Source organism: Nesoenas mayeri, assembly GCF_963082525.1.
Source record: "Nesoenas mayeri genome assembly, chromosome: 14".
Lineage (NCBI taxonomy): Eukaryota > Metazoa > Chordata > Aves > Columbiformes > Columbidae > Nesoenas > Nesoenas mayeri.
Genome location: NC_137556.1, coordinates 9,304,983 through 9,322,611, shown reverse-complemented (window position 1 = coordinate 9,322,611; position 17,629 = coordinate 9,304,983). Strand labels below are relative to the sequence as shown.

Genomic DNA, 17,629 nt, shown 5'->3' with positions numbered 1-17,629 from the left:
AAGAGCCAAACACATAATAATTTCTACAAGGGTTTTTCCTTTTTTTTTTTTTTTTTTTTTGACAGAATGTTCTCAGTGGAATTGAAGCCTTTTCATATTGATTTAAATCATGAGGAACTTAGCCCAGTAGCTTCAAAAATTTATCTCTACCCTATGGCTTGCTCTATGACACCTCTGGAATCCAGAAGCTGAGCTCAGTTGCATCTCTGTCGCTGGATTAATGTTGTTCCTTGAACTGAACACATTAGCACAGTATAAATTGTTTCTGAGTAATCCTGGGAAGTGAGTTCCACATCATTATGAATATTTCAGTACACTGTTGTTGAAGCTGGGATCATCTAAGGATAAAAGAGAGGCCAGGTGTGTACAAAGAGACTGTATCCATTAGTGGACTAGCTAATATAGCTAGAAAAAGTGGAGAGTTTTTTAGCTGTGAATCTCTTCATCCAGTTCTAGCAAAGCGGTGAAAGGATGCTCTACCCAACAAGCTTGGTCCATTTTTTCCAGCGTTGTCATCCAGTCTAGAAGGTAGATGACCTTTACATGCCACGCTTTGCCTTGATCATCTCAGTAGATGATTTCTCATTTACTTATTAACCACAGTGCTGTTCAAAGTTGTCTTCGTGGATGCCCGTGTAAACATAAAAGGAGAATACATACCCAAGGATAGGAATCTCTTGAATTTTTTAAGGAATATGCTTGGCACATTTGTTTCTTCAGACTTCAGCCAATTCTGATCAGATCAGTCTCCATTGGTATAAATGAGTACAGTTGCATTGTCGTCAATAGAGTCAGACGGATGAAGATCTGTCTTTCTTTTGCCTTTAACTAGAAGGTGCCTTCCCTATGGTACATCTATTTCTGATGTCAAAGGGCATGTATCTTTACCAGTAAATCACTTTTGCATCATAAATATTTAACTGGTAACTCACCAAGCACAGGAGTAATGCAAAGTGCTCCTATCAATACTTGCTAGTTAGTAGAAGCTAAGTGTGCAGTACCCATCCTTTGGCTGGTTTTTGCCCTCCTAAGATGCTGGTTGAGACTGAATAATGTTTAGAAAACACGATGCCTTTCTCTGTGTTCACCATCAAATGTCCTTATTTAAGTTCTTCCCAAATTTATCGCTCAGCTGCTGTATTAGTCTTGCCAGCTCACCAGTAGCTTGAGACTTTTCCTCTAAGAGTTCATAGCGAAGGCTGGAAATATCTTGCTTAATCTCTTTAAGTTCTCCTAAAAGGAGGAAAATTTTTTTGTTAGCAATATTGAACCAAATAATTAAACTCTTTAATTTTAAGACCTGAGAAAGAATTAATTCCAGTGTCCTTGGTCATAACTGTTTGTGGAGCTCCATATAGTGTCCCTGTATTTGTGCACTTAATATTTGACTGACTTATAAGAAATAACCTATACTTGCAGTAGTGGTACTGACAGCAACAGCAAGTATGTATGGAAAGTTAATATTTTTTTCTCAAGCCTGTTCTCTCTCCATGTATTGATCTCCACCTACACAGGACATTTGCAGGAGAGTAGTAGTTAAGAGGTGCTAGAAGGAGGTTCTTTTCCATCTGCATATAATATACCATGGCCATACAAATCTTGGTCCAATTCAAAAAAAGTTCTTGGGGTAGGCAGGACAATAATAAATTACTTTGCTTAAAACCCAAGACAAGATTATGTGCTTGCAATATAATGGATGCTGTAAAGCAAGAAAAGATAGAACTATAGGGCAGATCAGGATTATGTGAAGACAGATCCTATGGTATATGTGCCCTGCTAAGGAAAATTAAGGACCCAGGATTTCAAGCACATAAGTGTGACTCGGAGTCACCACTGCTCACCATAGTGTGAGCACAAGCATCCTCTGTGTCTACAGAGGATGTTATCTAAGCTCAGCCCTCTTACTGGCCATATCAATAGCAATAATATTATATGCTCTAATCTGTGTCAATTATAAAAATCCACTTGCCTTCATTGACCTCATCATTTTCTCGGTCAACCTGAGCCTTCAGTACATACCGCTTAATCAGACGTTTCATTATTTTCTAAAAAGAGAACAGAAACACTTAACTTAACATGAGCTTATCCTCATTGCCTTAATTCTTGACTTATTATGAGCAATTCAAATACCCAGTTTCACTATGGATGAAACTTGGCTTCAGAGGATGCAAAGATATTTTTTATTGAACTCCGTACTACAATAGTTGATTGACAGCCATTCCATAATGAGCCCCCATACAAGGCCCTTTGGGGTATGTTGTGGGATGCACATGAATACAGAGTATGTCCCACAGACAGAAAGAAGACACAGATGATCCAATAGCAAGCTAAGAAATGGGATCCAGAGGCTTCTTTTAGCATGTTGATGTTTAATGTATCAATTAAAAAATACTTTACAGGAAGAAATAAGTGGTTAATTAATGACAGCAAATTCACTCATGATGGTGAATTAAACATCTGACCTGAGGTTAATGGAAAGACTCTGCCTTGCAATTGTGGTTTTAGAAGAAAAAAATCAATTTAGTGAAGGACAGAGAAAAGAGAGTTTGAACAGATGTGGAGAATTTGGCTTAAGTGAGAGAAGTTTCTTAGGGAAATGGCAGATTTTGAGGAACAGGGCAAAAAAGAGCCATGTAGAATTATAAAATGGGAGAAGATTGTTAGTAAGGAACAGCATATATGGAAACAGCAGAAGATGGTTATGGATATGAGCTTGCAATGTGATATTGTTCCAAAAATACATAAGTTACATTTATCTAGTAGGAAAGTAAGATTGTCAGTCTTGGGCTACACACTGGGTTACAACTGAAGGCCTGTGTCATTGCCAGTTCTTCCCTGCAGAAAAGGCACTCGTCAATGGGTAAAAATAAATCTCAGCCATGATAAACATAAAAAAGGGTTGCTCTATCAGAAACAATGAATTAGGTGCATCCTCTGCAAACAGAGGAGAGCTCAATGAGCATTTAAGAACAGATATACAAATGTCTTTCATTGACCAGATGGCCAGTGTTGAGAGAAAAGCCTCTGCCAGCATGGGATCACTTACATTATTGCTCTGTAGCAATCACATGTCTCTGAACACCACTGAAAAATGCTGCAAAGAGTGTGAAATATGAATTAAGAAATCAGTACACCTGCTCTTTTTTTTCCTCAGTATCCAAATACAGATTATAGCAGTGCAAAAGGCATGTGAACATCAAAGAAAGATCCAGTAATTTGTATAGGTCATGCAGTCATGGAGTATGGGATGTTTAAGACTGTCCTTGTAACAAAGAGTCATCTGGCTAACCGTGTGGGTCACTAAGGCAACAGAGATGAGGTACAATGCACCTACGGTGTGTTGAAGATGGCCAAGGTAGTAGAATCCAGAGGGAGGTAGGGTTGTCACCTGAGAAAACATAAATGAAGTAATGTTTGGGGGAAGTAGGGAAATCCTGGATCCCCAAAAAATTCTTTTTTCCAGAATGGATGACAGAGGGAATTTAGACTTAAACAAAGAATCAGCACACTATGAATGCTCTTATTACCTGGAAAATACAATAACATCTATCTTCTCTAGTTCCCATACAGCTTGTATTTTTGATGGACAATACTCAAATGCCATCCTACATTATGCAGTATGTGTGACAGAAGTTGCAAGCTTAAGGCTGCCTTGTCTATCAAGTGCATGTTGTAGTCAGATTTGTCTACAGAAACGAAATATTAAAAAATGACCACTTTTAATGAGTCTGCCTAGCCATTTAGTAGATATTTCTGCCAATAGCTTTAGGAAAGTGATTATTTTTTGTCTCCATATTGCTCTGTGCCTTCTAAGCCTTGCTTCACCCCTTCTCCCCAGTACTGCTCCTTTTAGCTACAATGAATGAAAAAGCCTCTTGGCAAAATAATCCTTGTTACTGCAGGGAAATGCTAAACAAAATTTACAGACAGCCTCTTTGTAATGAATGCTAAACTTGAAACAATTAAATTACATCTGATTTCTATAAAATACTGTTCCCTCATTCTCTAAAATTTAATTGAAATTCTTCAGGTCTTAGAGATCTTTCATACCATGCACCACTTAGTTACTGAATGTTGGTCTTAAAATAGTCCTAAGACAATAGGTTCTAGGAACAGGTCAGGCATTTGTAAATTATAACTCTTCACTGAATTCAATATTTTTAATGTATTCATTGGCACAAACTTCAAGCTCTGCATTTGCCATCAGCTATCTGAACACCTTCCATAACTTCTGGCACAGAGGGAAATGAGAAGAAAAGGACAGATCTGTGGCCAATGCACTGAATTGGGACTTGTGAGATTTGGAGCTCAATATCTGGTTCAACCACTGGCTTTTTGGGTCTGATAAATACTGCTAGTTCCTTGTCTTTAATTTGGAGGCCATGTTTTCTTTACACTTCACTATTTATAGCATTTTATTCTGGACTTCATTTATATGTGCCTTTGAAGATGACATTGTTGTAGGCATTAGTACTGCTATTTACTGACAGGTTTCTTCCGGATGCTGCACATCTGTGGACACTGCAGATGTTGTTTGGCATGAGTGTGGGAGGTCCCGGGGCAGCACTAATGGGAGGAATTTCTTTGCACCTTCATGTTCCTGGTCAAAATGAGATGCAAGTCAGCAGTGATCAGAGGGGACAACCACGCACTGGGGCATCAGATCTCACACCTGGTGGTCTCAAATGCAAATGTTATCAGTTAGACAGCAGAAGAGTTCAAGAGTGAAGTGAGCAAAGTAATTTGCTCATTTCTCACCTCTTTGCTATTTTGTCTCTCCAAACAGCAAAGAAATATACTTCTGAGCCTTTAACAGTACAAACTATTGCTTCGGGTTTTTTTCTTGACAAATCCTTTCCTGAGTTTTGTAGATGAACATGTTGTTGATAGTATGACAGTCTGCAGTGATGAAAGTGGGAAAAACCTGTAAGCCTAGCACAACATTCTAGCAATTCTCCCTCTTAAAGTCTCAGCTCAAGAGGATTTGATAAAGGCATAGTTTTGCCTAGACTAGCTTATTCTCAGATCATGACAGCTGTGTGACGACTTGTTCCTCCTACTTTTAAAATTATTGCATGTTTAGATTATGCATACGTTTATTATCCCTCAAGAGCGCTGTCTGTATGTCCATAACGCTTCAAGTACACAGGCTGCAGATACATCACTTGAGAAATGCAACTAAAAAAAACAGTTCAGCAAGAAGCTACAGCTTCAAAGGTTTTCCCAGTTGTAGAAGAAACCTTGCTGCCCAGACTATCTAACTCTTTGTTCTTCTTTATCTTTAGATAATGAAAACTGTTACAGTCTCCTTTTATTATTTGGGGAGTTTCTTCCTACAGCAACTAAAACTTTCTAAGATCATTTGAAGACAAGCCTGGTAAGTGCATTATTAAAGCAAAATAACGGGTAGTTATCATTTTCTATCTATTTTTCACAGCTGTCTTTGGCTTTTCAACCTTGGAAATAAGGGTATAATTTACATTAGACAATCTCATTTAGAAATAATAGCTACAGGAAGAGAATGAGTCCAGCAGAGGCTGACACATCTTTTCATTACCGGGGGGTTTGAATGGGCAAGAAAATGTCAGAAATGCTGAAATGTCATTTTGAGTGGGACAGAATCATCTCTTCCCTTTGCCTTTGATGGTATCAAGCCAATTAACACCAGATGCCAGAGTGAACATATCCCATCTCAAAAGCAGACTTTCAGACACATCTTCTATCCTCACACAGAAGTCTGGACTACTTTTAAAACCAGTGGAAATTTATTACTGGTATGCTGTACAGCCTAATAGTCCATTGTGCTGGATACTTTACCAACACAGGACAGAACCAATTCTAGAATCACCATTGCATCCAACCTAATTTTACTTTCCTCAACTCTCTTCTATGTTGGCTCCTTCAGAGATATCACTTACAATTAGGTTTCTTTTATGTTAAAAAATATGTTAACAGTCCTGTGGGGCACATTTTGCTTATTATGTGACCCTACTGCATATATTTGCACAATAAATAATACATCTGCTGGCACAAACACTCCATCTGAGACAGCTGTCTGTGTTGTCATGATGGTGGGGGGACCCCATGCCACTGCTGCAGCCACAGGTATTTTTGAACCACACCACATTGCAGGGTTTGCTCAGTAGGACAAGTCACTGCCAGAGAAAGCACATGCAAATGTTAACGCAAAGGCTGGAGAGATGATGCTGTGTCATGACAAATGAAGCGCTGTCAATGCAACATTGGAAGATTAAAGCTTGAATGATGTTTCTTGTATTATATTAAAAATCCTAGAGTGGAATTAATTAGTATGACAAATGCTAACACCATGAGTGACAGGCTGCGTTTGTCTTGGTGAAGTGTCCCAGGCCAGTCCCGTGCCAAACCCCAGCCTGGCAAGTCCCAGGATGGCATCGACTGGAAGAGGCAAACATGACCCCTGGCTCTTGCTTTCGTGCTGTGATTACCTGATATCTTGTGGGCTTGTTATAAGCATTCTTCACAGAAAAATTTTCTGTATTTCGAGTGCTAGAGTGAAAACGAACTTTCTGAAATTATAAAACACCGTGATATAGTTAAATCAATGACAGCTTCTCATACCCAGACAGCCCAAACTAAGCAGAGCTTTATAAAAACAGTAGGAAATGGTTTGCTGTATGAACAGAATAAAAGCCAGCACATTTAGACCTAAAAAGTAAACTTTTGAAAGATGGGAAAAGGTAACAAAACCCCCAAATTACTGGAAAAAAATGGATTCTAAATTATCTAGGAAAAATGCTATTCTCACACAAGTGTTAGACAAGAAGGTGTTAAATTGATGATTATCAATTTAGAACACAGTTTAAGAAAGGAAGAAAAACAAAGTTATGTTTAGAGAGAACAAATCAATGTGGTACAAAAACAAATTCTGAAACAATTGATTTTCACTGGTCCTTTTAAAACAGCAGTACCATTTTCTACATTTGTAGCTCAACAAAATATGCACTTTTAAAAAATAGAAGAGTTGTTTGTGGTTTTTTGTTTTTGTTTTAAATCAGAGGACTTCACATCTCCTATTTATTACTCTAGAAGCTTCCAAGGAGAATTTTCTGGAGACTACACACAATATTTGTAAGAGTTTGCCTTGACTCTATTATCTACGTCTGAACTTTTGGTCCAAATTATAACAAAAAAAAAATCAGTTACTGAAAGAAATTAATTCATACAATAGAACCAGAGGAGCCAATTAATATCATAGACTTCTGCACCTCTATGCAAGTGTATTACAGGGAAGGCCCTGACTAAGGGATTTTCTTCCCTGGCTGGACAAAAGATGATGAGAAATAGTTGATTTATTTTTTATTATTTTTATATATTTTTTAATCAGGATGCTGATAATGATTGCTTTTAAAGTCTCAAATCATAATGTGTTTTTTTAAATTTCTTTTTTACACATCAGGTGTGCCATGGTCTTACAGAGACAGTTTGAGGATGATCTGTAAGTAAAATCAACAGGTAAGCAAGAAATGATTGATACTCTTAATTGTTTATGTTAAAGCCATGGAAACTATGAATATTGCATGAGTTTCATGAAAAAGGGTAATCCAGACACTTTCACTCATGTGGCTTGGGGAAAGAGAGGCTTAGAGAAAATTGTATTACTTTGGTTTATGCTTTGAAGCAGAAAGTAAATTTCAGACAAAGTGAGTTTTCTGTAGTTAGATTCAAATAATATTTTAAAAATATTATCTTTTAAAATCATTATTTGAGTTCGCTAAAGGACAAGTGTTTATTTTAATTGAGGACTCCACTGTTCTAGTGGGTCTTTCAGTAATCAATAGCAGTGTTAAATGAATTTATAGACTAAAATTCCTCCAAATGCTTGTTTATTTTGGCAATGCTCACTATGTTGGATAGTTAAATTATGTTATAACATGGAGAAGAGTCCATGGACATACTTCTCCCTTCCATTTAGGTGCCAGCAGAGACTGAATGAACATCAGACCTGAGCAGTTCTCTTAAATTCATGGGAGCATGATCTCTTTCAAAGCCATGGGCTTCGCCTGGAGCCAGATGAATCACCATCAGTTGTATTGCTCAGCTGTTTGCTCCTTCAAGGAGAACCAAGAGATCCAGACAAAGCCCCAAAGCAGGCTGTGCTTTACAAAGGCAAACTCTGCAAAGCCTCCTCCAACCTTGCTTTCCTTCTCCTTGGTCTCTCGTATTACAACTCTTCTCTTTTGCAAGCCTCAAACTGGGGGTTGGCTGCCCATATCTCAGCTGGAGAGTCTCAGTGTCACCCAGTTTTTCCCTCTCCTGTCCAGCTGTGGTTTTAAAGCCTGGATGGATATGTCTGAGAGCAGGCTGAGGGAAGAGTACGTGCCCTAGAAAAGCTGGTCAGCCTGCCAAGGAGCCGCACCAGTCTCTCACATGTAGTGACTGTAAGTCATAAGAGACAACACATTTTAGAGGGCTTTTATTTTCCCCAGGAATGGGTTCCCAGTGTTGTTCTCTTGTTTCAAAACCAGCCTGAGCTGAGAAAATTAAATAAAGGCCAGGAATCTTTTAATCAAAGCTGAATCCTTGCATCTTTGACTCTACTGCATTTGATGACAGAAGCTGAGTAGCTTTGGTTGAGTTCCTGTGAATGTTTTGGGTGTTTTCTTCTCCAAGGTAAAGCAGGTGGATTTACCATGTGAGTGGGATTGTGGTTGTTACAAGTTTATGTCCTAAGAACACTTCATCCCAGTGATGCTCTGCACTGTGTTGCAGATAATAATTTCCATAGGCAACATCATTTTCTCTGATTTCTCTGGCATTTTCCCAAGGGGAGCAAAGTTACTTCTGTTGGAAGGGTTTGGCACTAACCATATTATTGCATTTCTCCCGCTTTGCCATGCAGACACTCACTGTGCTGAGGAAAGTGTGATGCTGTGCAGCCAGTATTTCCAAAGCAAATTTCTATTTCAAATGACCAAAAGGACAGCGTCTGAGGAGGGATGTACCCATTGGTGGCTACACATCACTAGGCAGATGTAAGTACAGAGGTTGTTAATTTTACCTTTAGTTATTTAGGAGGTGTTATTAAGCTCTGCTTAGAAACTTGTTCCCAAACCTGGAATGGCAGTAAGTGTTGTAATGCCAGTAAAATTAATTTGGAAATCACTTAAAGGAAGGTGGACGTTTTGACGAGGCATAAAGGCGTGCTGGGTAGATGCGGAGCCAGACAAGCTGGGATCCTATTTGTGCCTCTGCTTCTGCCCCTGGTCTTTGGCCTTGGGAAACTCCCTTATAAGATTGCCTGCTTTTATAAAATTGCTTTTTCCCTTTTGTCCAGACAGTGCCTAATATAATGAGGTCTCAAGTCTGGGAGGACCCTCTAGGTGCAATGTAATACAACTAATACACACCAATGAGGCTAAACAAGAGGCTGTCATGTCTCTGATCTACCTGTGTATCATGCAGCACCCTCCAGAAAGTCCTTGACATGAATCCTTTCTACAAAGAAGTTGAAAAGTGAAGATACAACATACCCGCTGTTTGGAATTCAGCATCCCCATCTCAAGATCATTCTCACAGTTTTTGGCCTTAGATTTGCAGAGTTTTATGAGGCACATTTTTATTCTCAGTATGAGATAATAAAATGATTTAGGGCTTGGCACTAGATTAAAAGGAGCAGGTAAAGTCCTTCCTTCGTCAAAGTAGGATAGCCAGAGCTTGGCTCGTGCAAACTTCCATTCCACATCCGCATCCTCCTTGGAAAGGGAAGAAAGAAAAAAATACGACACCCAAATACATAATAAATAGGAAGGAATTTATCATTGCTAAAGACAAATATACAGGTAGGATTTGATTAGAATCAGATTTCTGTTTGCAAAACCAAGACCTCTGCACACATCATGTATTTGTAGACTTCTCTGTAGTGATCTTAAAATAAGAAAAAATTGAACAAAGCAATGAATATAATGGAGAATATAAGTCCTCCAAATACTAGACTATTTTATGTTTCCTGGGATGGCAAAGGTGTTGTCTTTCAGTAAAAATCAAGTGCTTGTGTCAGTACACGTACAGAGTAATGGAAAGCAGAATAAATTGTTATGTGTGTGACAACAACAAAGACTGTCTCTGATTAACTGCAACGCTATCTAACTGCCAGCTAACTGTTTGCACTGCATTGGCCAGGAACCCCCCATAGAAGAGGCCAGGTCACTGATTTCTTCTGTCATTAGCTGAATTCCTATTTGCATTCACCGTCACATATCTCTAGGACAACACACCTTAACTCTCTTACTATTCACCTCCTGCCACTGATGAGGGTGGAGAGAAATCCATCACTCAGTGCCTGTGAATCTCCTTTCTGAACTATCAAGGTGGGCAAGGATCACTTCCAAATACAAGGGTAAGGCTAGCACACACTTTATGGATATGCTTGGCATTTTTACAGAAGGATGGTCAGGGCTGTTTATCAGGACCATTTATCAGGCAAAAACTAGGATGAACCACAGCTGCTCTGCAGCTGTTTCATAGCAGTTTATATAGAGGCCAGCAGCATCAACAGAAGCGTGGATCTGCCAACACCCTGTACTCATGTACATCTGTGTTCTGCTGAAATTAATAACCTCTGATCACCCCATACCTCTGAAACCCAGTCAAAAACTGGCAAAACACAACAGAGCTTAATTCTGTTGCAGTTACAGCAACGTGTCTCCGCCAATGGAGCAGCATTCACTTCTGCCATTTGGTCTTCTCATTGGGGTTGTACCTCACAGAAGCCTGGACTTTCTCTTCACTCAGTAGGATGACTGTCTTTAATCTCCTTACTACTGAGGATTGAAAGGAATTAATTAGTATGGGATTTACTAGTTTTTTCCTAGTCCTCAAGTAGAAGGATCTGGGCCAAATTGCTCACACTTGTTTAATTTGCTGATAGTTACAAGTAGTTTTGGAAATTTCTATGCCATCAGGAAGGATGATAAAGCTTTTTTCCAGGAAAATGATCATCACAAAGTTTAAACTAGAAAGTTATTGTAATATAGGCCACCTATTCAAGTATTTTTAGAGATTTTTCTTCAGAAACTTTCAAGAGCATTTCCGCCTCCTACAATAACTAGAAAAGGCAGCATGAGGCTGAGACCCCTTCAGAAGTCAATCTTGTTTCAGTAGAAGAGGATTCAGGAAGATGCTTGATCTTAACTTTTGGGACAATGACTCTGCCTTCTGCATGCAGGAAAGCTACTGGGGCAGAGAACACATGTAAGGTCTCTCTGACATTTAGTTACACCACACACACGATAGAGCTATATTTGCACTACAGTACATGGATTAATCAGACATTACAGTAAGAAAACATTTTTGGTTCTGGCCTTTTGCAGTATCAGGTTCTGAGGGGAGATTAGAACAAATAATTAATACAAACCCACTTACAGAAACGTGACATTTAACAAATCAGAAGAGATGACTCAGCCCTAATGTTATCCAAATATTTGTGGGTTTTTTTCCGCTTTTATTTACATTAGAAGAGAGTTGTTTATGTCCAAAACATTAGGAAATCCAGTCTGACAATATTAATAGCAATACTACTGAACAAAGTTGGGTAAATGCTGCAAATGCTTTTTTGCACAAACCTATTCATATCCCTTGAGGGCTGTGTTCATATCCTTTAAAAGTTGCTTTTGTGAATGTTCATGCAATCATGTTTTGCAGACCTAGACACTCCTCAAAAATATATATAGCAAGGTTATATACCTGTTAGTTGGAAAATAAGGAATTTTAAAATATGAATACATGAGTTTCAGACCTAGATTGGGTTGGATGTTTAACCAGTAGAGAACAAGGCAAAAAGCCAGATGAAATATTACTTGGTCTGTTATAAGCAAACAACACAGCTAAGGTAACACACATGAATAAATCATCATAACCAAGACAAGGAGTAAAAATATCACAAATTACTGTCATTAAATATATGTAAAGAAAATTTGATTTACTCACAGATGGTCATTAAAAACAAGGAAGTTGAAGTTGTTCTAGAAATGATTCATTTTAATTATTAATTAAATTGCAATTTGGGGACAGACACAGCCTTAAGTCTTACTCAGTGTAAGATCTGTGTTTCAACAGCACTAATCTTGCATATGGAATAAATTACAGCTTCCTTATTTTTTTAACATTTTCTTTATCAGTGATGATTAAGTACACTGAGTTTGTAATCTAATCTCTTATCTTACCTCAATTTCCTGATAGGAGTTGTTGATCATGGCTATTAGCATATTAAGCAGCACCACCACCATAGTCACATTATATACTCCATAGAGTACATATCCAATATTCTCAATGAATTTGTGATCATACTTCAGCACCACAGATATCACTTCAGATAAGCCAAATATTGACCAGAATAAGGTTTTAAAACTTTCTTCTACCCTAAAAATAAAGCAAACAATCACTTTATAGAGTTGACATCAGGTTAGCCAGGTCAAATGCTAATAATAAAAGTGACAATCCACCAAACTAAACATGATGCCTTGGCACAGGCTTTGTAAGCCATTATCCATCACCCAGGGATGTGCCCAAACGTATTTCCTGATTTGATAAAGAAATACGATTTCTGATTAATCCTATAAAGTTACAGTGTCCCCTTATTTGCTCCATCTGTTGTATTATTTCTCACTGGGATTTTGTGTCCCGGGTCAGCACTTCTCCATGGGCAATGTGCAGTTTGAAACTTTTTGTGTAGGGCTTTTTATTTGTACTCACTCAACCTTTTCTCATCCAGAAAGGACTGATAGAGGTTATCAGGGAAAGGGAAGAAGGAACTTAGTTTGATCTTATATGTTGTTTCCAGAGCTGAAGAAAAACATTACTTTTTACCCAGGAGAAGTAACTGAAAGGTTCTGATTTGTGGCATTAATATAAAAAGAGCATACAGTGCAGATTTAGTCAAGTCCATAGTCTGATTTTTCCTCCCATTCTTTTCTGGGACTGTAAACAAGTCAGACACCCCAGGATTTGCAGCAAAAGTTTGAAATTTAAGAGTGGCAGAAGTTGTTGCAGAAAGACTTTTTAATGGAATGATTGAAAATAAAAGGAACCAGAGGACTATAAAAAGCTTAAAAGATAGGAAAAAACAGGGCACTAAGCCAACGGCAAAGAGAAATGGGGCTGGAAAGGATGCGACTGGACCAACAGGTCAAAGGGAGAGTCTGATGCAGAGCAGTTAAAGCCATAACAGGCAGAAGTGGAACAGCTGAAGGAAAGAACCAACCAGCCAACCTACCTACCTTTTGGAAGCAATTTGCTTAATTTTTAATTTAAGAGCAATTGTGCCTTCACTGAACAATCCTTAGCACTCTTACAGTTAATTACCTCTCCCTCCCCCTGCCTTCTAAGAAAACAATGCCATTTATAAACTATTTTGATGAAATGGTTTTTACAAGGGTGGCAGCCTAATCCTGCTAAATCTGTTTATAAAAACAAACTGCAACATATCCTAAGGGAATGATAAGCTTTATATCAACTCCAGTGTCAATAACACCATGCATAAAAGCAAGAGAAACTAATTTCAACCCTTTGAAAGGCTGTTACAGAGGACTGGGCAATTCCTTTCTGCCACAGCAAACTGGTATTTATCTCCCATCATAACTTACGGTAGTCCATATTCCATTTACAAGTAGTTGTAAGACTGAGGTAAATATTTAGGTATCAGTCTCAGTCAGTATAACTGAATTGACTGGTGGGGATTAACCCTGAGTCATGTACTTATTCTGTTCAAGGTTGTGCTTTCTAGTTAAAGATCACATATAACACCAAAAGTCTCTGGTTTTGAAACTAACCACCTAAGTCACTTATCAAACTAATACAAACAATAATCCCCCAGCCTCGATCCCAGCTGCACCCTGCTATTAACCTTCCTTCTTTAATTTGGAAAGGTTCCCTTAGTTTTCCACCCTGCTGGCAGATTTTAATACAACATGTCAACTCTGCTTCTTTTCCACAGCTTAAGCATTAACCTTTGATCTGCGGTGGTGACAGATTCTCCTTAAAAAGTTAATTAAGGACTGCAAGTGGCCCTGACTGCCCTGAGCACTGCAGAGGAGACAGGCGAGGGACAGGGCACTGTGCTCCAGCAAAAATGTCCATAGTCCTTATTCCCAGCCTCAGGTGAGGGACCAGTTGCTGTGCTGGTGGGACTGGGAGGGTGGTATGAGAGGTGGACCTGAACTCTAGCACCTCAAAACTGTGCTTAGCAATGCCTCCAGGCAGACACGGATCTCCCTCTCACAGAGGAAACTTTTAAGGAGACCTACTGGTCTAGACCTACCCTCCAAAAACACTGAACTGTTCTTTCTCTTTCCCATTTCAATTACTGCCAAACTGTACGAGATTTGGCACAGGTCACAGGGAACATCAGTTGTCTTTTCTTTTTTTTTTGAGAACAACTCACTAAAACACAAACCAAAGGTGTTTGGAGCCAAGCTCTCAGAGATTCCAAGATGCTGATGTGTCTCATCATTGCCAGCTAAGCAATTTACTCCCTTCCTGCGAGGTCAGCAGGTGTTTTATCCTTCTCAAAGGCAGACAAATGAGGGAATGAAGAAAGTCAGGAGTCCTGTCTAGACTGACAGCCCCTGGCAGCAGGAGGATCTGGCAGTGGCAGATTGACCAGTGCTCCTAGTGGAGATGGTTGCACTGAGCTCTCTTTCTCCACTGTGGAAAAACTGACTGTTGCGGTGGGAAGAGAGCAGAGAGTTGGTTTGTTTGTTTCAATAGACACAGTCCTGTGAAAGTTAAATGAAGATTTTGCATCAAGGAAGAAAACAGACCAGGGGCAATCATGTCATGGCAGATTTTCCTCGCTTTTGTAAACAGTGTGTTCTTCCTCAAAAAAAGATCATGGCGAGGCTATGATTTCGTGTCAATCTTGTGTCCTCCTCTTTAAGAAAGCTTAAGGCATCCTTTCAGACTGCATTATTTCCTTAAATTGATTGGTTGAGGCTTAACACTGCCAAAAAAGCAGTGCAGTCAATATAATCTACAAAAATATCACATTTTGGCAAAGCAAAATGAGAAGAAAAAAGCCTTCAAGCCTTGAAGCAACACTGGCACTAAACAGTGAGTCACATTTCCCTTTGGGGAGAGGGAGACAGCAAACCTCACGTTGTAGCCTGCAGCCTGATTTGTGATGCGGAGAGCAAGATGAACGCAATCAATCTTGCCTCCATTTTGATTTTGTTTGCATAGCATGTTCTTAATTACAGGCTGTTTCAAGAGCTGTGTTCTGTACACAGCATACAATAAACAAATAAACATAGCTGAGGTCGGTTGCAGCAGTCCTGAAAATGATCTACTTTTCAGCATTCAAGAACCTAAAAAAAAAATTGAAAGCTACCATGGTTAGCTAAATTATTTCTGTATTTAACAGTGTCATGTAAAGTTCACTGCTTTTTTATTTCATTTGCATCCAGAACATTAAAATGAAAGAAATGACAGAAACTTTGCATGCTAACTTGGTTCAGAGGCCACTGGGGTGCTACTTGCTTGCTCTGTCAATGGCAACACAAGCAAAATGGAGTGCAGGATTTCAAAAGTATGATAGCAAGGGAAGGTGAAAGGCAAGTTACACCAAACATTCACTCATTATCATTACAACTAAGCAAGCAGTTCCCTCCCACTGTTATCTGGACAACTGTACACTCCTTTTTCTGCCTACGTACTATCCCAGGAAGCCATGGTTTTCTTAAACGTGTAATTCAAGGTTATGTCAGTGACTAGGTCTTTGACTGTGAGGTTTCTCACTGGGACTATCCAGTGAGCCTTTTGAACCTGGCCACAACCAAACAGTGCACAAATCCAGTGGGGCTTTTTTCTGTCCTGACCAGCCAAATGATCCGTGAGAATCAGGTCCCATAGTCAAATAGTCACAATTCTGAACATAAAATTCATTTTCTGTAAAATTCGACCCATCCTCATTAGAAGGAAATGCTTTCAGTGAAGTCATTTAAGTCACAGAATGGTTATGAGGACACCGAAGTAAGTGCTATTCTTTGCTCCACTGAATTTTCATGAATAAGCTAAGGGCAGCAGGAGCCCATCAACTTCAGTAAGGCCCACAGGCAGCACACAAAAACTAAAGAAGGAAACATTGCTAGAATTGGTAGCTGCCCATCTGCCAATATAACCTTGTCATTAGCTTATTAAAATTGTTTGAAACTGTGTACCTTGGGGTTTCTAGCTTGTTGAATGAGACATCTGAGAAGAGTTTTGGGGATGAATGTTAATCTATTCTCTTTGTTTCATCTGATGAAAGGGCTCATTTTCACAGATCAACATTTGATACTCCTATGTGTTTAAATAATCAGAAGAAAGTAAGTCTATTTTAAACCTCTTTTGAATTCTTAAAAGGAAAACTTATGCTCATGGAAAATTTACTTCATAGCAACATGAAGTCTCTGTGGGATAAGTAGTCACCAGGCTGAAGTTTAGGAGAAAGATTTTGGCAAGGCTCTCCTCAGTCCAGACATCCCTTTGGCATTTAGGCAATATTTACTCCAGTGAGCAGTCATCATTTTAATCAATGCTTGCTCATTATTTCTATCAAAAGATAGTAAATACTGGAAGATCCACTTAGATAATGAGCACTAATGAGAGAGTTACCACATGGCATTGCATCAGAGACTGGAATTTGTCAGTGATATGCTCTAGCTATGTGTCTGGGGGATACCATAACTGAGGGTTACTGTGCCACCAGGCAATCAGGAGGGTATTGACTCAACTTCTCATTGTCTTATGCTTCAAGGGCATCTCCTCCTCTTCAAATAAGAAACAACTCACATCTCACACACTCAATTTTCTTCTACCTTGCTACCAAGCACAGATAAATGTAATTGCATCTGTCCTCATAAATCCTTCCATTAAAATACATCCCGAGGTTAGAGGAGAGGTCTAGAAGGCATATTTCCCTCAATTAGAGAAAATAAACATTATGTTACAAGATACATGTCTCACAAGAGGCTGGTGTGGTAAAACCAGCCTGTGCATTTGGAAGGAAACAGCTACTCACAGGACAAAAATGATACTGAAAAGGTCATTTCTCCTAGAGGAGCTAAGAGCTAAGCCCCCAGCTCACCTTGTGACACATCAGAGAAATGACACATCAAATGCCAGCTGCTCTCTGCTCTGCATCTGGCAAACGCTGTCGGCTCAGAGATTACAAGTGTGTCTGCCTGGAAGTCAGATCACAGCAAGGGGAAAACATTCTGCCAGGCTTTCCTTTTCCCTCACAGATGGGTGTATGGGAACAAAAGTCCCCACTGTGTCCCTAAGGTAAGTCATGGTGATTTTGTGAGACACAAACCTGACTGCCAGGATGCTATGTTGGTGCCACATCGCATTGTAAGGGAAGGGGCTTTCCTGCGGCTACATGGGACATGTCCCTCAGACACAGCAGGGCACTATGATGTCCCCTCCTATGAAAGCTTCTTCAGGACTCCACTTGTCCCCCACAGGGTAGGGGCTTGGGTTCCTGTGCTCCAAGAGAACAAAGGTGCTACCTCCACAGGGTTGTAGACTTTCCCTTTTCAAAAGCAGCCTCAGTTTGAACCTCTTTCCAGAAGCATTTGCAAACTTCTTTCTTTTCCCAACATCCTTGTCAAGG

The 17,629-nt window shown here is 39.3% G+C and overlaps 1 protein-coding gene across 2 annotated transcripts in view; it reads right to left on the bottom strand.

Annotated features, from left to right (window-relative positions):
• Window positions 1-1,090: 1,090 nt before the first annotated feature.
• TRPC7 (transient receptor potential cation channel subfamily C member 7) overlaps window positions 1,091-17,629 on the bottom strand; it is a gene marked incomplete at both ends in the record, with an annotated part of 66,898 nt that continues 50,359 nt past the window's right edge. Inside the window, 6 exons of one of the 2 annotated variants that reach the window (XM_080353127.1) lie at window positions 1,091-1,233; window positions 1,970-2,045; window positions 3,335-3,388; window positions 6,468-6,548; window positions 9,513-9,734; window positions 12,204-12,399. In XM_080353127.1, the coding sequence (XP_080209253.1) occupies window positions 1,091-1,233; window positions 1,970-2,045; window positions 3,335-3,388; window positions 6,468-6,548; window positions 9,513-9,734; window positions 12,204-12,399 (772 nt within the window). The remainder of the gene's footprint in view (window positions 1,234-1,969; window positions 2,046-3,334; window positions 3,389-6,467; window positions 6,549-9,512; window positions 9,735-12,203; window positions 12,400-17,629) is intronic. The other variant, XM_080353128.1, reaches the window with a different exon arrangement.